At 38.2% G+C, this 20,278-nt stretch overlaps 1 protein-coding gene across 2 annotated transcripts in view; it reads left to right on the top strand.

Moving 5' to 3' along the window:
* The window catches only part of AP3B1 (adaptor related protein complex 3 subunit beta 1), a 225,136-nt gene that overhangs the window by 38,904 nt on the left and 165,954 nt on the right, over positions 1–20,278 (top strand). For both annotated transcript variants that reach the window (XR_008627187.1, XM_004613140.2), the window contains exons 4-6: positions 10,995–11,090; positions 11,724–11,884; positions 14,494–14,560. Coding sequence is in view for 1 of the 2 variants with exons in the window: in XM_004613140.2 (XP_004613197.2) it covers positions 10,995–11,090; positions 11,724–11,884; positions 14,494–14,560 (324 nt within the window). In the remaining variant the exon portion in view is untranslated. The remainder of the gene's footprint in view (positions 1–10,994; positions 11,091–11,723; positions 11,885–14,493; positions 14,561–20,278) is intronic.

The raw sequence follows: 20,278 nt of genomic DNA, 5'->3' as shown, positions 1-20,278 counted from the left end.
GGTATCAAAGCAGACTGGCCACATAGCACTCATACACCTTAATCCCAGCACAGTTTGTTCTGTATCCCTAAATTTTTCTTTTTAGAAAATCTGTTTCTTGGCTGAGATTTTCTGTGTCTTTATTTGCATATTTGAGACAAGGACTCCCAACCTGCATGGCCCAGTTGTTACCTAGCCTAAGTGTGAGGTTTTTCATGCCCCTTATCTTCAGGCTTAATTAATTTGTTATATTGGCACACAGAACTCAGGATGTTACACAGAGCAACAGCCAGAGAGAGAGAGAGAGAAATTAGGCAAGGTATGGCAAAAGGACATGGAACTTCTTGGACCTTTCCAGGTGTTTCTTCCCAAGTCTTTGTGTTTTCAACAGGCCTCCTTTTGGACTTTAATGGAAACTTTATTACATAGTCATGATTGATGAAAACATTGGCCTTTGCTATTTCCACTCAGCTTCTAGCTCCTCTGTCTTCTTTGGAAATCAGGTAGAGCCTTCTCAAGTAGTTGGCTCTTTGCGCTTTCAGCTCCTTTTCTTAGCTTTCTCCGCACAAACTCCTTATTTGTGTAACAGATACCCTGATCTCTTAGAAATTCCTTAGGTGTATCCCAACAAATGACCTCATCAGTATAACATAAATACCTTGATCACTTAGGGAATTCTAAGGTTTGGGTTGCTGGGAGTCAGGAACCATAGATGAAGACCAAGCATTTATGAAAAGTTGTTTCGGTCACCTAAGTGACCTAATGTATATTTCTTATAAAATAGTGATAGTGTACTTTGTGTTCTTTTGATTTGATAATTTCTGGCACCAGACAAACTGATATTTTATGGCCATGCTGTCAGTGCTTCTAATTTGATCTGTACATTAGTGTTAAGGATTAAAATTTCCAAATATGTGCAAAAAAGAAAAATGAAGATTTGACTTAGGAAAGTTGTGTGAGATACTGGTAAAGATTATATTGTCATTTGAAATAGAGTCTGTTTGTAGCAACAATGATTTGCTAACATTAAAATGTGCCTGTACTCAGTTCTTAGTGCCTTAACTTATTGACTTACTTTATTCTCACAAATAATCCTGTAGGGTCAGTTTTATTATTATTCCTATTTTACACATGAGGGCAGGATAGCATGGAGTTTAAATGATCTTAGCAAGAAGGTCCCACAGCTGTTATGTGGGTCAGACCCAAAACCCAGTAACTTGGTCTGGAAGCTGTCTCTGGTTGTTTCCTCGTAATCTTTTCTCCTCTTTATACTTGTGTCTTTGTTCCTCTTTCAGTTTTTGGTGTTAGCTATACTTAGGGCAAGAATCTGGAGCCTATATAGTTTTCTTACGTTTTAGCCGTGTGGAAATGGCTATGTCCATAAAGTTGGTAGTAAATGAACAAGTTCTCTTTGGACTTGCAGTCTAATTCTGCTATCATCTTTTATTAAACTTCATCAAAATTATCACTGTAAACACAATTATTATCCTAAAATAATCCTGAGATACAGGATACCCAGAATACCAATAATCCTGAGAGCCAAGGTTTTTATTTTTTATTTATTCTTGAAACATGCTAGGTTTTAGATACTTAGGAAAACTGATGTAAGCATCTTAAATTTTGTGTTCAAAGGGTTGATTGATGTTTTCACTGCTAGCAAGTGCAGGATTTTATTATTACAAGTATATGCTGCCTGAGGCACACAGTTGTACGTCATCTGCCACTCGGTGTCAAGTGATACCAAAAGTGACCTCGTAAGCAATTAGTAATTATAGTACAAAAATAATCAAAGGTTTAGTCAATAACTCATGAAGTTTGATGTACTGGTATTGATAAACTAATTAAACAGATCTGCCTGTGTTCTTCCAGCCTACTGAGGCTCTGCTATGATTAGTTTTACAGCAAGGAGTGTTGTAACATTGAATGAAAGTAACTGATCAGAGACTGTTGCAGTCACGGAGCTTTAAGTACTCCCATTTCTGGTCACAGAATGGTTTCAGGGAAAGTGGGCTTTCTCCGCACACCTGCAGCCCGCTGTTGCATAGGCCTCTTGTGGTCAATATTGATTGATTCTTATAACAGAACTGGAACAAATTTAGTGTTTTGCAACCTTCTGTGATTTAATATTGTTATGCTTTTTGCTATAACAGTCACAAAAATCCTTGTCCAATAGTGAGTAATTATAGCAATGGCTGCTGGCTCAGCTGTCGTTCCCAGTGTTTCATTGTCCCCAATATAAACCATGGGATATTTTCTGGAGCTCATAATTCAGCTTTAAAAGTTGACTGTACAGTTACTTAGTAAATAAAATTGTTGCTGAGAAGTCAATCACATGGGGATAAAGGAGGGAGATGGGCTCTAATCCATTCTTCTTTCAAAGTTTCCAGAGAAGTGCAGAGTGAGATCTGAGTGTAATTAATAAGAGAGTTTGGAGGCAATCTTCTGACTACCCAGTAGTTCTTCATAGCTATCGTCTTTTATTATACTTCATCAAAATTATCACTGTAAAAAATTATCCTAAAATAATCCTGAGATACAGGATACCCAGAATACCAATAATCCTGAGAGCCAAGGTTTTTATTTTTTATTTATTCTTGAAACATGCTAGGTTTTAGATGTTTATTTTAGAAGCTTATATTGATAAATTTCCATTTATAAGTTTATTCACAGTCTATTTAGTAAATTATAAATATTGGTAATAATTTAAAGCTTATGTAGCAGTCTGGTGGGAAATGTATAATCTTTCTTTCTTTTTTTTTTTTTCCCTTTTTGGGTCACACCCGGCTCTACACTCAGGAATTACTCCTGCGGTGCTCGGAGAACCATATGGGATGCTGGGATTCGAACCCAGGTCGGCTGCGTGCAAGGCAAACACCCTACCCACTGTGCTATCACGCCAGCTCCAATCTTTCTTTCTTTAATCTCTCATTTAGCTGTGATATTTCATTTAGTGGCATAGAGCTCTTAACTATATGAAGACAGTCTGAGAGATCCTGGGAATAAGAAATGGATTCTATACTAAAGAGCTTCTTGTTCATTTCTGTATAGAACATGTACAAGGTAGTTCATTTCAAGATACATCTTAGAGGTGGGCTGGAGCGATAACACAGCGGTTGGGCATTCGCCTTGTACACGGCCAACCTGAGTTTGATTTCTCTGCCCCTCTTGGAGAGCCCGGCAAGCTATTGAGAGTATCGCTCCCTTACAGCAGAGCCTGGCAAGCTACTTGTGGCGTATTCAATATGCCAAAAACAATAACAATAAGTCTCACAATGAGAGACGTTACTGGTGCCCGCTCGAGCAAATCGATGAGCAATGGGATGACAGTGACAGTGATCTTAGAGGTTGTATGCTAATTTAAATGGTTGAAATTGTTATAAATCCACACGCTGGAGGAAGGAGCAGCTCGAATAGAGAAGGGAACACCAGGTTTGAGGACCCACACGGGATGGGAGATGTGCTCTGAAAATAGAATGTAGACCAAACACAATGGCCACACAGTGCCTCTGTTGCAAACCACAACACCCAAAAGGAGAGAGAGAACAAAAGGGAATGCCCTGCCACAGAGGTGGGCTGGGGTGGGGTGGGGTGGGGGGATGGGGTGGGAGGATGGGAGGGATACTGGGAACATTGGTGGAGGTGACTGGGCACTGGTGGAGGGATATAAACAAAATGCAAACATGAAAATTTTTAAGTTTGTAACTAACTCATGCTGATTCACTAATAAAAAAAATTCAAAAAAAGAAATTGCTATAAATCAACACTTTTGTAAGCTTATGAACTTTAAGAGCTAGCTGGGAAAAAATTAGTTTATAATTCAGACAGTCAGAAGTGCTTCTTAAATTGTGATTTAAGTAATTAAAGAATATGTAGTTCCCATTTATTTTGACTTAAAGCTTTGTGTATATTTTAATAATTTTATTGTCATTTTACTTACCATATTGGTATAATGTTAGTTTGGGACCCTTTTTTGGGGGGTATTTTTTGTGTGGAGATCATTTGGTTCCAAGTATGTAAAGAAACAATGTTTTTTTTTTTTTTTTTTTTTTTGGTTTTTGGGTCACACCTGGCGATGCACAGGGGTTACTCCTGGCTCTGCACTCAGGAATTACTCCTGGCGATGCTCAGGGGACCATATGGGATGCTGGGATTTGAACCCGGGTCGGCCGCGTGCAAGGCAAACGCCCTACCTGCTATGCTATCACTCCAGCCCCAAGAAACAATGTTTTATAAATTGTTTTTATAAGTTGTTATGCTTCTTGCTATAAATTTATAGAAGTAAATTTAAAAGCTTTTAAATTCTATAAATTTATAACAAAAAGCATAACAATATTAACAAATTTGTAAATTTTTAAAAAATAAATTATTTTTAAATTCTGCAATTTGTGAAGTTTGAGAAACTGATTTGGACATAGTATAAGGTTCTAATTGTGAACACAAGGTACATTAACTACAGAGATGGGTATATTTTGGAATGAAGTAATCTTGACAAACATTGCAGAAGGAAATTTTGTGTTGGGTTGGTAATAGTACCACATGCTCATGCTGTACTTAGGTTAGAGAAGATGCCATTGGATGGATGATATCATTTCCTGATAGTTGCAGAGCTGTTACAGATTAGATGTGCATTAACTTGAAGCACAGGATTAAGGACTAAAGTGATTTATAGCATTCTTTGAGTATAGTCTATAATTGAATATGTTATTTCAGATATATTATGGAATAAGATCTATTGTTTCCTGCCATGTAAGACCTGAAATTTAAGTTCGTGTTATTGGACAGCTTAGTTTGGACGAGGCCTTCAGGTAGCAGCTTTGGGGGAGGGAGGAGCAGCTTCCTTCTTAGGCAGCTGATGGGTAAGGACTGCGGGGCCAGCAAGTTATATAAAACTCTGCCTTAGTGTCTTTGGCCTTAGAATAGAGATAGTTGTGGGGCTGGAAAGATACACAGCAGCTAGGACATTTCTGTGCACATGACTGACCTGGGTTCAATCCCAGGCACCCCATATGGCTTCCTGCGCGCCATCAGGGCCAATCCCTGAGTGCAGAGCCAGATGTAAGCCCTGAGCACAGCTGGGTATGACCCCAAACAAACAAAAAGCACATCTGAAAGTGGAGATAATTGTACATGTGAGAATTCAATGAGTGATGTATGTAAGTGTAAGATGTTGCACGTTTTAATTGCTGGGAAGTTATAGCAGATTGTGACAGAGAACAAAGGTTTTCCCAGTTAGTGATATAATATTCTGGATTGAGAGTGAGATTGGTATAATGAGTAGGACGCTTGCCTTACACACTGCTAATGCGATTCAATCCCAGGCATCCCATATGGTCCCCCAAGCACTTCCAGGAGTAATTCCTGAGCACAAAGCCAGGAGTAAACCCTGAACACCATCAGGTGTTGCCCCCAAACCAAAAAAATAAAAGATACCATAATCTGTGTCATGTTTTTATGTTAGTTTTTATATTTTCATATATTAGTTTTAATATTAGCCAGGAAGACAGAAGTGCTTTAAAAATGAGAAACTTCTTTATGTGAAATATGGTCAGTGAAACATAAAAACATAAATGTAATGCATGATCCGGGATGAGGAAAAATTGCTGTCATTTGTAATGTTTTGTACAGGATATTTGTGGGAAATTTAAAATGATAGCTCATTTACTTGGCAATAGGGTTGTATTGATGTTAAATTTCCAGAATTTTACAATTAAAAATGTAGGTGAGGCCAGTGGACCTTGGAACTTTTCAATAGGTCGTATTAAGGGATAATGAAAACACATTTAATTTCTGAAATGAAATGAAATGGCCATGACTTTACTGCTTACTGTTGGGGGAAAATCTGTGCTTGTTAGGCTTTTTACCTGACCATAGATAATGTTGATCTTACAGAGGATTTTGGACAAGGGTGAGTTTCATGGACTCTCAGGGGGCCCAAGGGGGTGTGTCATCTGTCCTGGACCCTTTGGAGAGACTGTTGTTGACTGACTGGTCTGCAGAGGTGTGATTACTAGGGTGTTTTTTTTTCCTGCTTGAGTAAAATCCAAAAGAAAGGGGCTTTCACAAACGAAAGTTTTAGCCTTTGGTTAGCTTGTTGAATGTATGTTGTTTTCTTAGGATTGTAGAAATTAAAAAACACTTTCAGTTAGAAAATTTTAATGATGAGAAGCCAGAGAGTTAGTGCAAGAAGGTAAAGCTCTTGTCTTGCCGGCATGCAAACCTGGTTCAAATCCCCAGCAACGTATATGGCCCGATGAGCATCTCCTGAAGTGATTCCTGGGTATAGTGCACACTCCCCACCCTCAGAAAATACTGGAAGAGGGAAAGAGTAGTGGTCACAAGTTAAGCCATCACTAAAGTCATTGTTAACGCTTTTTAAAAAATTTTTTTGGTTTGGGGCCACAGCCGGATGTGCTCAGAGTTACTCCTGGCTTTGTGCTCTGGGATCATGCCTCAGTGTTCAGGGAGCCATATACAGTGCTAAGGATTGAACTAGGATCAGATCTATGCAAAACAAGCAGTTCAGCCCCTGGATGATCTCTCTGGTCTTCACTATTAAAATTTTACTGTCTAGATTCATCAACTTTTATTCCTACCTTGTTTGAATATTCTTCACTTGATGTGATATATTGTTCAGGTTACCTAGCTACTCTGTACTTCTGTTTCTTCAGTAAAATAATGATAGCATCTGTTCATAGGGTTGTGAATATAAGATAATAAAATATTTATAGAAGTAGTTAGCTCATAGTTTGTTCTCTATGGGAGTTTTTTGCTATCACTGTATTTGATGACATTGCTCTCTGTTTTAAAGTGTGTATTTGGTACTTATTTTTGCAAATGACAGTAATTTAGCTTCAGTAGGGTGTGTGTGTGTGTGTGTGTGTGTGTGTACACATACCCTATTTGTCTATAAAATAACAGCTTATCCTATCATCATGATCTGTCCTAGACTAATAAAATACAATATGTATATTCTACTTTTATATAAGGATTATGTAAGGTGTACTTTTTAGCATTAACAAATATCTTTTACAAAAACATGTATTTAATGATAACTAGAGCTGTAATGATGTATAGTGTCTGTATGATATAGTGTTACATGGGTTTGCTATAATTATTTTACTGTGTTTAGATGTTAGTATTTCACTGTTAAACTGTTAATAGACATTTTATTATTTAATCTTTGCTTTTCTGAAAGATTTTGATAAGTAGAGCCTGGGGGAATGAGAAACTAAGTGGAGTGAGATGAAAAGTACAAGTTACATTTGGGGACAGCTTCTGTTTGACTAAAAAGGAAATTTGGGGGAGTTTATGAATGTATTGGTTATAGAGTGGGGATTTTAGCTGTTGTTGAGAATTTGTGGCCATTCAGTAATAATGAGTCACTGTCACTGTCATCTCCACTGTCACTGTCATCCCGTTGTTCATCGATCTGCTCGAGTGGGCACCAGTAACGTCTCTCATTGTGAGACTTATTGTTACTGTTTTTGGCGTATCCAATACGCCACAGGTAGCTTGCCAGGCTCTGCCGTGTGGGCACGATACTCTCAGTAGCTTGCCAGGCTCTCCGAGAGGGGCAGAGGAATTGAACACGGGTCAGCCACGTGAAAGGCGAACGCCCTACCACTGCTGTCGCTTCAGCCCAATAATGAGTAGTTGGAGATTATTAGTTTGATATAAAACCTTATCCATATAGTATTGACATCAATGATATCAAACCAACATAACTGTTTTTGCACTTTTGTTAATACTAATGAAAATATAGAAAATATGCTCAGTAAATTTTCAATTACGCTCATGAAATTATGGAGAGAAGAAAAGTAGGTTTGATTTTTAAAAATCAGGACTTAAATTACCTTGAGTATATTGTAATAGGTTGAGCCTAAGCGCCTGAAGTTTTAATATTAGATCATCTCATTTCATTTTTAAATTAAATTAGATCATATAAGCTACTTTATTTTTTAACTTACATGGGTAAGAACTCATCTTTATTTTTAATATATATTTTGTTTTAAATTAAAAAATTGTTTTGGTTTTTGGGCTCAATGAATTTCCTGGCACAGTCCTTGAGTGACCTGTGGTTGTGCTAGGGGAACCGTGTGTGGTTCCATTTATGGGTTGCAGGTTTGGTAGAACGCAAGGCAAGTGCCTTAACCCCAGTTCTACCTCTCTCGCCCTAACTCATCTTTTAAGGAAAAAAAATCATCAATGGCGAATTGCTTATATACCCTGATTTGATTAGCAATACCTTTGGAAAAGGTGCATAATTTTAGTTAAGAATTAGTTGCATCAAAGTCAGATCAAAATTGATTAAAGACCTCAACATCAGACATGAATCTCTAAGGTACATAGAGGAAAATGTAGGCAGAACCTCCATGACATTGAAGCTAAAAGCATCTTTATTTATTTTTTTTTATTTATTTTTTTTCTTTTATTGAATCACTGTGTGGAAAGTTACAAAAGTTTCAGGTTTAAGTCTCAGTTATACAATATTCGAACACCCATCCCTTCACCAGTGCATATATTCCACCACCAAGAATCACAGTATAGTTCCACCCCGCCCCTCCCCCCACATCCCCAGCCCTCCACCCCGCCTGTGTAACTGATAAATTTCACTTTACTTTTTCATAACTTTGATTACATTCAATATTTCAACACAAAGCTCACTATTATTGTTTGGAGTTTCTCCCCCTTAAAGTCGGAACTGTAAAAGCATATTTAAAGATGAAACAGCACTGACCATGCAAGTGAAAGCAAACATAAACAAATGGGACTACATCAAACTAAGAAGCTTCTGCACTTCAAAAGAAACTGGCCAAAATACAGAAAGAGCCCACAGAAGGGGAAAGAATATTTACCCAATACCCATCTGATAAGGGATATACAAGACACTAGTAGAATTGTATAAGAAAAAAACCTCCAACCCCATCCAAAAATGGGGAGAAGAAATGAACAGAAGTTTTCTCAGAAAATAAATACAGATGGCCAAAGGCATATGAAAAAATGCTCCACATCGCTTGTCACAGGAAGATGCAAATCAAAACAACAATGAGATACCATCTTATACCACAGAGACTGGCACACATTCAAAAGAACAAAAGCAACCAGTGCTGGCATGGATGTGGGGAAAAAGGGATGCTCTTTTACTGTTGGTGGGAATGCCGACTGCTCCAGCCTTTGTAGAAAACAATATGGACAGTCCTTCAAAAATGAGAAATTGAGCTTCCATATGACCCCTCAATACCACTTCTGGGAATATATCTGGAGGATGCAAAAAAGCACAGTCGAAATGACATCTGTACCTATATGTTTATTGCACTGTTCACAATAGCCAAAATTTGGAAACAACCCAAGTGCCCTAGAACAGGTGATTGGTTAAAGAAACTTTGGTACATCTACACAATGGAATACTATGCAGCTGCTAGGAGAGATGGAGTCATGAAATGTGCTTATAAATGGCTAGATATGGAGAGTATCATGCTAAGTGAAATGAGTCAGAAAGAGAGGACGTAGAAGGACTGCACTCATTTGTGGAGTATAGAATAACATCACATGAGGCTGACACTCAAGGACAGTAGATACAAGGGCCAGGGGGATTGCCCCATAGCTGGAAGCCTGCTAAGGCAGCTGGAATAGAGAAGGGATCACTAAGAAAACATGGCTGGAGGAATCAGTCGGGATGGGAGATGTGTACTGAAAGTAGATAATGGCCCAAACATGATGACCTTTCAGTGTCTGTGTTGCAAGCCCTAATGCCCAAAAGTAGAGAGAGAGTATGGGAATTATTGTCTGCCATGGAGGCGGGCGGGGGGGGGGGGGAAGAGGGGGTATACCGTGGAAATTAGTGGTGGGGAATGTGCACTGATGGAGGGATGGGTGTTTGATCATTGTGTGATTGTAACCCAAACATAAAAACATAAAAGCTTGTAACTATCTCTCAGTGATTCAATAAAATTAAAAAAAATAATTAGTTGTATCATGCATAGAGCTGTCTTGTCTGGAATAAGATTTTACTTAGTTTTTTCAGATTAGATTTCACTTGTAGTCTGGAATATTACACTGAATGAAACATAGACAAGTTAGAAAGTGAAGGAACTCAGAATTAGGCTTTGTTAAGGGAAAGTAGAATTTGAGAGAGAACTGGCAGTTGTCTTTCAAGATACTTACATTAACTAATGGAGATATAAGAGATGGCCTATTTATTTATTTATTTATTTATTATCTAATATTTATTTATTTATTTATTTATTTATGGCCCATTTATTCTTCCTTTTCAGTATCTTCTAGCTAGTTCCAAATACTCCCATTCATTTTCTATGACCTTTCAATATTACATAAACTTTTAGATACATAAAAAAGTAAAATAGCTATACACAGTGACGAATGAAGCAGTTAATTTTAAACTAATTAGATTTCAGTTAATTTTGTTATAGAGTTAATGATTGAATTTAAAAACTGTTCACAACATATAGCCTTTGAAATTTTAATTATATTAAATTGGTTTTATTGTAATATATCATTCTGAGAGAGCTCAAATGATCATATTATATTGGAATGTGCGTATTAACCTGGAACGTACATTGAGGCTATCGCACCTTTAGACTGGTGAGGAAATGAAGGTGCCTGGTTAGTGGACCTAAGCCAAGTTTTTTCTATTATTTGTATGTCTTACTTTTGAAAGAGTATTGAAATTTAACTTGTATTTTTATATTCTTACATCAGTGTTGCTCAGGTATGTTTTATTCTCTTAGTGCAAGTATACCTTGATAGGATGTTGATGAGGTGGATTATTAGAATTTTACTTTGCAGGTTATTTTTTTCCTGTTAACCTCACACTCTTCCAATATAATATATTATCTTTATTTTTACAATGTCCATTGTGACCAGGATCAATTATTTACTTTATGAAAATTGAGGCAGGAGTTTGGTAGGAAATGTTGAGTTTTTAATTTACTCTGGGTTTAAATAATACTTATATATGTATATGTGTATGTATATGTATCCTTTTTTTTTGATAGATCAAGAAGTTAGTATATGTTTATCTGGTTCGATATGCAGAAGAACAGCAGGATCTGGCTCTCCTGTCCATAAGCACTTTCCAGCGAGCTCTGAAGGTAAATAAAGTGCATAGCCAAGCAAGTCTGCAGTGTCTGTGTGGAGGAAGCTGTGTCATTGGCAGTGGAGAAGTCGTCTGTTAAGGGGCATGGTAGTGTTTTGAAAGAATTGAAAGGTCTCTACAGTACCTGTTCAGTATCCCTAGAAATAGTTATATAACTAACTGACCTTGCCCCGTATATTTCAGTTTCTATTAGTTCTTTTATGTTCAATGTAATCATATCTCACATTCAAGAACTGTTATTATTATACCAGCTAGTTGTTGAAAGTGATAATGAGGGGGATAAGACAATTTTAAAGATAAAATTTATGACCTGTAACATTTTATTGTCATGAAACTCTTAAATTCCAGTGCTTTTAATATTTAAAAAGGTCAGTTAGAACTATAATCATTACTTTCCTTGTTAAACATTATTCTGAGAAATAGGTATTTATTAAAATCTGTTTTTTCTTTTTTTGGGTTACCCATTTCTATATACTGATTTTTTTTTTAAAATAACCTCCTCACACCACATTTGTGTGTGTGTGTTTCTGTTATATTGTTACCTGTATGTACCTATTAGCTGTGTCATAGATATTTTTAAATATTATAAACTCGACATTTTCATGAGTATTTTTCTCACTGTTCTTAGGACCCAAATCAACTAATTCGTGCAAGTGCTCTGAGAGTTCTGTCAAGTATTAGAGTGCCAATCATTGTACCTATTATGATGCTTGCTATTAAGGAAGCTTCTGCTGATTTGTCACCTTACGTTAGGAAGAACGCAGCTCATGCAATACAGAAATTGTACAGGTAGGTGTTTTAATATCAAGTATCGCTAATGCTTGGAGAAAGAGCAAAGCTCTTGGTGACTGCCCTTACAGTAACTAAACTCAGTGACCTGCCTTCTCCTCCCAGAGTTCAATTTTGAGTTGGTGATAGAGATCCAGTGCAGGTTTTAACTTGTAAACTGTTAAGGCTTATGAAAATTTGTGGATTTTATGATGTAATAGTAAGTAGAATTTGAAATTTGTATTCTTTCCCATGTTCACATATTGTTAGAATATTGCCTTTCCGTTTATTTTAAGAGAAGAATGTTGAGTGTGTTATCCTTTCAACTCATTTTATTGCCCTTCTTCCACCTTTTTTCCTCCGGTTCTTTTTCAGATTCCTTTAGAGCAATTTTATAATATAATTATAAGCTAGCTGAAAAATGTAGGTACAGGGGCCAGAGCGATAGTACAGAGAGCAGGGCACTTTGTCTTGCATGCAGCCAACCCAAATTTGATCCCCGGCATCCCATATTGTCCCCCGAGCACCACCAGGAGTGATTCCTGAGTGCCGAGCCAGGAGTAACCCCTGAGCATTGCTAGGTGTGACCCCCCACCAAACAAACAAAAAGCATGGTATAGGTATATGCCATGTTTGTTAAAATATTACATGATGCCTAAACCTCTTGCCTAAATAAAGTAACTGTCAATTATTATTCTCTTTTGCCACTTAATTCCACAAACTTTTCTCATGATCATTGTGTTTCTTGCACTGTACTGGTACTCAAGATGGTCAAAACAATAAAGCATGTGATACTTATGTATAATGTGCCACTTATGTTATAAAGCCAAACATGAAAATAATTAAGGCAATCTATAATTGAGTGAGATTTTAGTGTCTGATACTTACGTATATAAAAAGGCCAGTCTGTTATAAAGCACATTAACAATTGCTTTGGTAGGCTAAGGGTAAGACATTAGCATATGTTAAAGTTATAAAATGTAAAGATATAAAGAAATGGGATTAGTTAGGAAAAAATGCTCAAAAGGTGAAAGAATTAATGGCTTATGGGCTGGAGAGATAATACAGTAGGTCAGGCAGTTGCCTGGTATGCAGCTGACGGAGTTCAATTCTCAGCTCCACACATATATCGTCCCCTGGGCCCCACCATGAATGATCCCAAAGGGAGAATCAGGAGTAAACTCTGAGAGCACAAGTATAGCCCCAAGACAAAAAAAAAGCAGTTCAAATGTTCGAATAATTAATAGTGGTTACAAACCTTATATTTGCAATGAGTAAAATCTGATATTTCTAGGTATGTTTTCACTAACTTTTCTCATTGTAAAGTTGAGGAATAAAAGCCAAGATCTCTGAGGTGATTCTTGGGTCCATTTTTCTCTCTTTGGCCTCAACTCTTGCATCCTTAATTTGAACTTGGCTGTCAAATACTTTACTACTACCTCTAAGTCCTATACTTAATTTTGAAATTATCATCTCTTCTTCACAACCTAGAATATATCTTTCTTTCTCTAGCCCTAACGTCAAGCTGTTTTAAGATTCATCTGAGGTGCCACTAGGAATAAGAAACTCTCAACAGTCTTCATGCTCACCCAGTGCCCTTTTTATCCTCATAATCCTTACATATCTCTTGCTTACATGGCATGGTTATATTTGGTGATCTCTTTGCCAGGCTCTTTTATTTATTTATTTGTATATTGTCTAACTTCTTTGAAATGAGCAACAGTTGAATTCCATGCTTGAAAGACATTTTATTGGTATCAGTATTTCAGTGCTTATACCAGATATTCAGATACAGGTATTAGTTCTATGCATACATGAGCCTTTCATTTCATGGTTTTATAGGGCATGTCTTCATCAGTGAACTGGAAGATGCAAGACTTAATGGGAAATTATGTATGTTTTTATAATTTTGTACCTAAAAAGAAAAATGACTGCTCTCCTGTTATGTAACTGCCCAATTGAAAAGATGAATTTGTAGTTTATTTACTTGTCATTATTTTCTTAAGCTTTTCCAACTATATTAAAGATGTGAACTTTTTTTTACATACTTTGATAATGACATTGGCATCTTGGTTTAATTAAAATAGTGTGTAAAAGTTATTCATATTGTGTGTAAAATATCCAGCTTTACTTTAATTTTGTTTTCTGTTTGTTTCTATATAATTCCTGATCTTCCTCTCCCTTTTTTTTTCTTAAGATTCTTGAATTGGTTCACCTTATTTATTATTCAGTTTAGGGCCACACTCAGTTATGCTCAGAGCTTATTTCTTGCTCTATGCTCATGAACCATTCCAGACAGTGATCAAATGTGATGCTAGGGATGAAACCTGGGTTGACTATGTGCAAGGCAAGTGCCTTAATCCATGTGCTATCTATCTCTCCATCCCTGACTCACTTTATTTAAAGTTAGAATTAAAGAATTGTTGTTTCTTTTTGGGCCACACCCCAGCTTTGCTCAAGACTTACTCTTGGTTTCTGTGCTCAGGGATCATTCCTGGTGGGATTGGAGAACCCCATAATGTTGGTGCTTGAACCTGGGTTGTACACAGTGAAGTCAAGTGCCCTACCCATTGTACTATCACTTTGGCTCATAAAGGGGAGTTTTTAATTTTTTTCTTTTTATGTTTTAGCCTTGATCCAGAGCAGAAAGAAATGTTAATTGAAGTAATTGAAAAACTCTTGAAGGATAAAAGCACAGTGAGTAATATCTTTTTATGTCTAAGCAAAGTTGTGCTTTATTTATGTAGTTTTATGTATCATATCATTTATATAGTTGTTTGAATTTATTTTTAAATGATATACATATAAATATTGAAGTCCTCGAGGAATAAAAACTTTCTTGTGAAGAGTTTTGCATTTAAAAATTTAGTTTATTTTTCTCCACTAGAGTTCAAAGAGGAGCAAGTCAGCAAAAAGTTCCTTAATTTGTAATTAAATTTTTCAGTGCCTTTAATACTAAAGCTTTCATAAATAAAGTGATTTCTTTATTAGGATTCTTTTTGTTTGGTTTGGGCCATATTTGGTGGTGTTTGGGACTTACTCTTGGCTGAGTAATAATACTCAGGTATTATTACTGACTGTGCTCAGGGAACCATGTGTGCTGTCAGGGTTGAATTGAGGTTGCTCCATGGAAGGCAAGTACCGATCTCTTTGGCCCCTTTGTCAAGACTCTTTAAGACCAAAATCTCTTGGGAACAAATTGTTTTTAAACATCCTTTTTAATTTTTTTTTTCTTTTTGGGTCACACTGGCGATGCACAGGGGTTACTCCTGGCTCTGCACTCAGGAATCACTCCTGGCGGTGCTCAGGGGACCATATGGGATGCTGGGAATCGAACCCGGGTAGGCTGTGTGGAAGGCAAACGCCTTACCCGATGTGCTATTGCTCCAGTCCTTTTTTTTTTTAAATCTTAGTTTTTGAGCCATACCTGGCTGTGCTCAGGGCTTATTTGTTCCTCTGCATTCAGGGGTCACTCCTGGCCAGGTTTAGGGGACCAGACATGGTGCCAGGGATCAGACCCAGGTCAGCTGCATCCAGAGCAAGCACTGTACCCCTGTACTATCTCTCTGACCCTGACAAACTTACTCTCTCAGGTCTGATTGCCCTCTGCTTTCCACCTGCCTCTTGTGGACATTCTTGCTCACTCTTTGCAGACTGAACAAAAAGAAAGAAAACATTTAGTAAGAGATGCTCATAAGGAAGCCAGAGAGGTAGTACAGCTGGTAAGCACTTCCCTTGCATACAGCCAACCTAGGTTCAGTGCCTGGTATCCCTAAATACCACCAGGAGTGATCCTTGAGCTCAACTGTATGTGACCCAAAAAACAAACAAACATAGATGCTCATAAAAGCTTTAACCATGGTTAAGTGTGGTGGACCATTGCATGCACAGATGTGTGTAGCAGTCTTGAAAACTCATGACTCTTACTTATTTATAGTTTGCTGGCAGTCTTATTGTCATTGCTGACAATCATTTATTGTTCCTCATTTTCTGTGTGCTGCCAAATACAGCTGGCAAAACACCATGTTATATAGTTTCTATTATTTCTGTTAGAAATTTTTTTTCCTTGGGCACCGATGGTTCACAAAGTTGTCTGCAATAGGTTTTCAGGCATATAGTGTCTCACCTTCAGTGCCACTATCCCATGTTCCCATTCTTCCACCAGTGACCCTAGGTTCTGCCACCCACCAATCTGACTCTTTGGCAGATACATTCTTAAATGTAGTTGTTGTAATTTGGGTCCCATGCTTTTACTAGTGTTGGGTCTGGTGGTTTAGAGTCATACAGATCTCTCTCCTCTACCCCACAGATGAGCCAGTGTCCTTACTGCTGTGTTACTTCCAGGCCTTCTCTGGCATCCTTCCCCCCTCCATTTCTCTCCTTCACGGGCCTTTTAGTTTCTGTAACCGAGAGCCAATGGTTTGATAACTGTCCATTCTGTGGACATGGTTTTCTGTATACCACATTTGATAACTGTCCATTCTGTGGACATGTTTTTCTGTATACCACAAATTAGCGAAACATCTGGTATTTGTCCTTGTCATTCTGACTGACTTCTCTTAACACGAACTCTCCAGTTCCATCCAAGTTGTGGGGAAGTGCAGGATTGATTTAACATTCCATTGGCTGCTTTTCAGCAGTGTCTGATAGTCCTCGTTTTTTTTTTTTCTTCAAAGAAAATATTCTGGACAGGACTTACTCATTCTGCACATTTCATCCTCCATAGAAGCCCCCTTGCTGTTCTCAGCTGAGTGCAGAACGGGATGCCTAAAACACTTCCCTGCTTCCTCTGCACTGGGGCTGCTGTGGACTACAGCAACGGGACAGCTTTAAGGCACTTCGGCTATTGGAGGGCTCGGAGCCGCATTGTTCTTCAAAAGGCAGCTTCTCATGGTGTCATGATGAGCAGAATGAACGCCTTCACCCCGCACTTGAAACCCACAATCAGAGGTGACAGAGACTGGTACTCAGAAGAGTTCATTCTCGTCATCCTTTCCTGTTACCATCCTTGGAGGGATTGCAGTGCTCCATCACCTTTTCTTCATCTGTGGACTCTTGACATTGTCTTTCCTGGCATGGGCCGGCTCAGCCTCTTCCAGGCCTTTCCATTTTGTTGGGAACACGTGTTCTACGGGGGGATCTATAGCACCAGAAATCTGCACCAGCTGCAAACCTCGGGGAGAATAGCTTGGCTTTTCTCATCCCTCCATCTTCTTTGGTTTCCTCTCCACTCCCTTGTTTTCAAACTCAAAAGGCAGCTCTGCATTTGCCTCCTGCTGGTTTCTCTGTGTCTGTGCTGACTTCTGTGGCTGTAGAAACTTAGCAGTGAGGTCAGGGCAGTTGAGGTTTTCTGACTTCCAAGCATTGACCTTGCCTGTGGATCCTTCCCCTCTGGCTTCCCATCTGTGAGCAGGAGTTCCACCTTGCCCTTTGCAAGGAACCTTTTTCATCACATATTTCCTTTGTCTCCTCTTCTGGTACCTCCACTTTCCTTTCGTTTTGGCCACCCCACCCAATAGCTTTCTGGTGTAAAGGGTGACACTTTTGGAATAGCACCTAAGAAACAGTACCTTGCTACTCACTGCATCGAGTCATCCGGGTGACCCTGGAATTTTATTTTGCTGGTGTGTGTGGTGTGGGACTACACCCAGTAGTGCTCAGTGCCTTCTCCTGGCTTCTCTGCTCAGGATTCACTCTTAGCAATGCTCTGGGACCATATGTAGTGCAGGGGACTTAGCCAGGGTCAACCGCAGGCCAGGCAGGTGCCTTCACCCCTGTCCTGTCTCTTCAGTTAGGGACTCCTGGATACTGTTATTTAAATCCAGACTGATAGGTATGTCATCTTTGAAAAAAAATTTTTTTATGTATGCATTGTGATTCAAATAGCTTTTAATAAGTGTTTTGGGCTGACAGTGTTCCAGCGCCACCCCCCCAGTGTCAGCGTTCCTGTCCCACGGCAGTGATCCAAGGTTCGCTCTCTCTCACCACCGCCCTCCTTAGCAAAACATTTTGTAAAATGTGCTTATTATAGTTTAAGGCACAAGACTACAATAGTGCTCACTATTATGGTTTTGTTTTACCTCACCTCAAAACCACTGAAAAATCTAAAGTATATCATCTTTTATGGGATTTTCGCATTCAGTGCTATGCTATTATTGATATATATGTATATCAATATCAATATGCATATTTATCAGTATATCAATATTCATATATGATTATCAATATGCTGTTATTGATTTATGTATATTACTTACATATGTTATATTGATATGCGTTTACAGGAGACAGTTTACTTGCTTTTCTCTTATTTTTTCCTCATTTTAGCTTTCCTTTTTGATATTGAATATGTTCTATTAAATGTTTAAGTTCCTTTTATTATTTTTCCCTATCTTAAATGCTTGAAAATATATTGTATATGGAGATTATACTTGGAAATTTCCTAAACGGTGTTGCAAATTTCTTGTAGTCTGTAACATAGCAGGAATCTTCATTTTATTTCTTGTGTAATGGTTAGCAGACTGTAGGAGGTAAGCAGATACAGACTTAACTCAGTGAATGAAGGCAGAGAAAAGAAATTTGATTCCTTTTTGTCTTCTACATGGCTTACTTGTTATCTGCTTCTAGGGCCCAGATATGAAATCAACAGTATTGATCGTATCATTTATTTGATTTTATAATAAAAGATTACATAGTTTCTTCTGCATGCAAGACATTTGCTAAATACTGGGTTGAATAATCAGAAATACACTGAATAGTGGACTGGAGCCATAGCATAGCGGGTAGGGCGTTTGCCTTGCACACAGCCGACCCGAGTTCGATTTCTCCGTCCCTCTCAGCCCAGCAAGCTACCAAGAGTATCCCACCCGCATAGCAGAGCCTGGCAAGCAACCCGTGGCATATTAGATGTGCCAAAAACAGTAACAATAATGGGTCTCATTCCCCTGATCCTGAATGCGACAGGGATGAATGAGACATTACTGGCGCCCGCTCGAGCAAATTGATGAACAACAGGATGACAGTGATACAGTGATAAGGTGATTATTTTTAATGTGTAGCTACCTAGTTAGTCTGTATCCTCCTCAGTGTTTAAAGTTAAATCTCTGGGAGCTTTTATGCTTTATCAGTTATGAGAAATGTGAAAATCATCAATATCCTCTATTAAAGTTGATTTTTTTCTAGAGGCACCCTCCAATTTTTTTTTTTTTAATTTATTTATTTTTAATTAGAGAATCACCGTGAGGGTACAGTTACAGATTTATACACTTTTGTGCTTATACTTCCCTCATACAAAGTTCGGGAACCCATCCCTTCACCAGTGCCCATTCTCCACCACCCGTAAACCCGGCGTCCCTCCCACCCTCCCCAATCCCATCTCCCCCCCACCCCACTCTGCCACTGTGGCAGGGCATTCCCTTCTGTTCTCTCTCTCTAATTAGCTGTTGTGGTTTGCAATAAAGGTGTTGAGTGGCCGCTGTGCTCAGTCTCTAGCCCTCATTCAGCCCGCAACTCCCTTCCCCCACCTGGCCTTCGACTACAATGTAGTTGGTGATCGCTTCTCTGAGTTGACCTTTCCCCGGAACGTGAGGCCAGCCTCGAAGCCATGGAGTCAACCTCCTGGTACTTATTTCTACAGTTCTTGGGTGATAGTCTCCCACTCTGTTATTCTATATACCATAGATGAGTGCAATCTTTCTATGTCTGTCTCTCTCTTTCTGACTCATTTCACTCAGCATGAAACTTTTCATGCCCATCCACTTAACTACAAAATTCTTGACCTCCTTTTTTCTAACAGCTGCATAGTATTCCATTGTATAGATGTACCAAAGTTTCCTCAACCAGTCATCCGTTCTGGGGCATTCGGGTTTTTTCCAGATTCTGGCTATTGTAAACAGTGCTGCGATGAACATTCATGTGCAGATGTTGTTTCGATTGTACTTTTTTGCCTCTCTGGGATATATTCCCAGCAGTGGTATTGCTGGGTCAAATGGGCACCCTCCAATTTTAATATTTTTCTGATTATTTTCTTTCTGATCCCAAGAAATTCTTGATTTATTTCTTCCTGGGTGTCTTTTCGTTCATTTGTTATTACATTGTTTTTCAATTTCTGATTTATGCTTATTTTTGCTTTTTAAATACTCATTGAAGATACTTAATTCATTTCTATGTATTATGCTTTTGATTCATCCTTGCTTTTTTATGGGTAATTTTTATTAGTTGAATTGCTTTGGTCTTATTTTTCAAGTTTCAGTTCTTACAGATTACTTGCATCTTTACATTTCTTTGAATAGGACTGGTATTTTGCCTTGAGGTAGTTTGCAATATTCCTAGTTAAAAAAACACTGTAGTAGGATAGAAAAATACATATTTTTATTGCATATTTCAGGAACAGTGTCCACAGGAAGGGAGTATATG

The sequence above is a fragment of the Sorex araneus genome, chromosome 1 (assembly GCF_027595985.1).
Source record: "Sorex araneus isolate mSorAra2 chromosome 1, mSorAra2.pri, whole genome shotgun sequence".
NCBI classification, from domain to species: domain Eukaryota; kingdom Metazoa; phylum Chordata; class Mammalia; order Eulipotyphla; family Soricidae; genus Sorex; species Sorex araneus.
The sequence above is the reverse complement of the archived record's forward strand: the minus strand, read 5'-3'. Positions and strand labels throughout refer to the sequence as shown.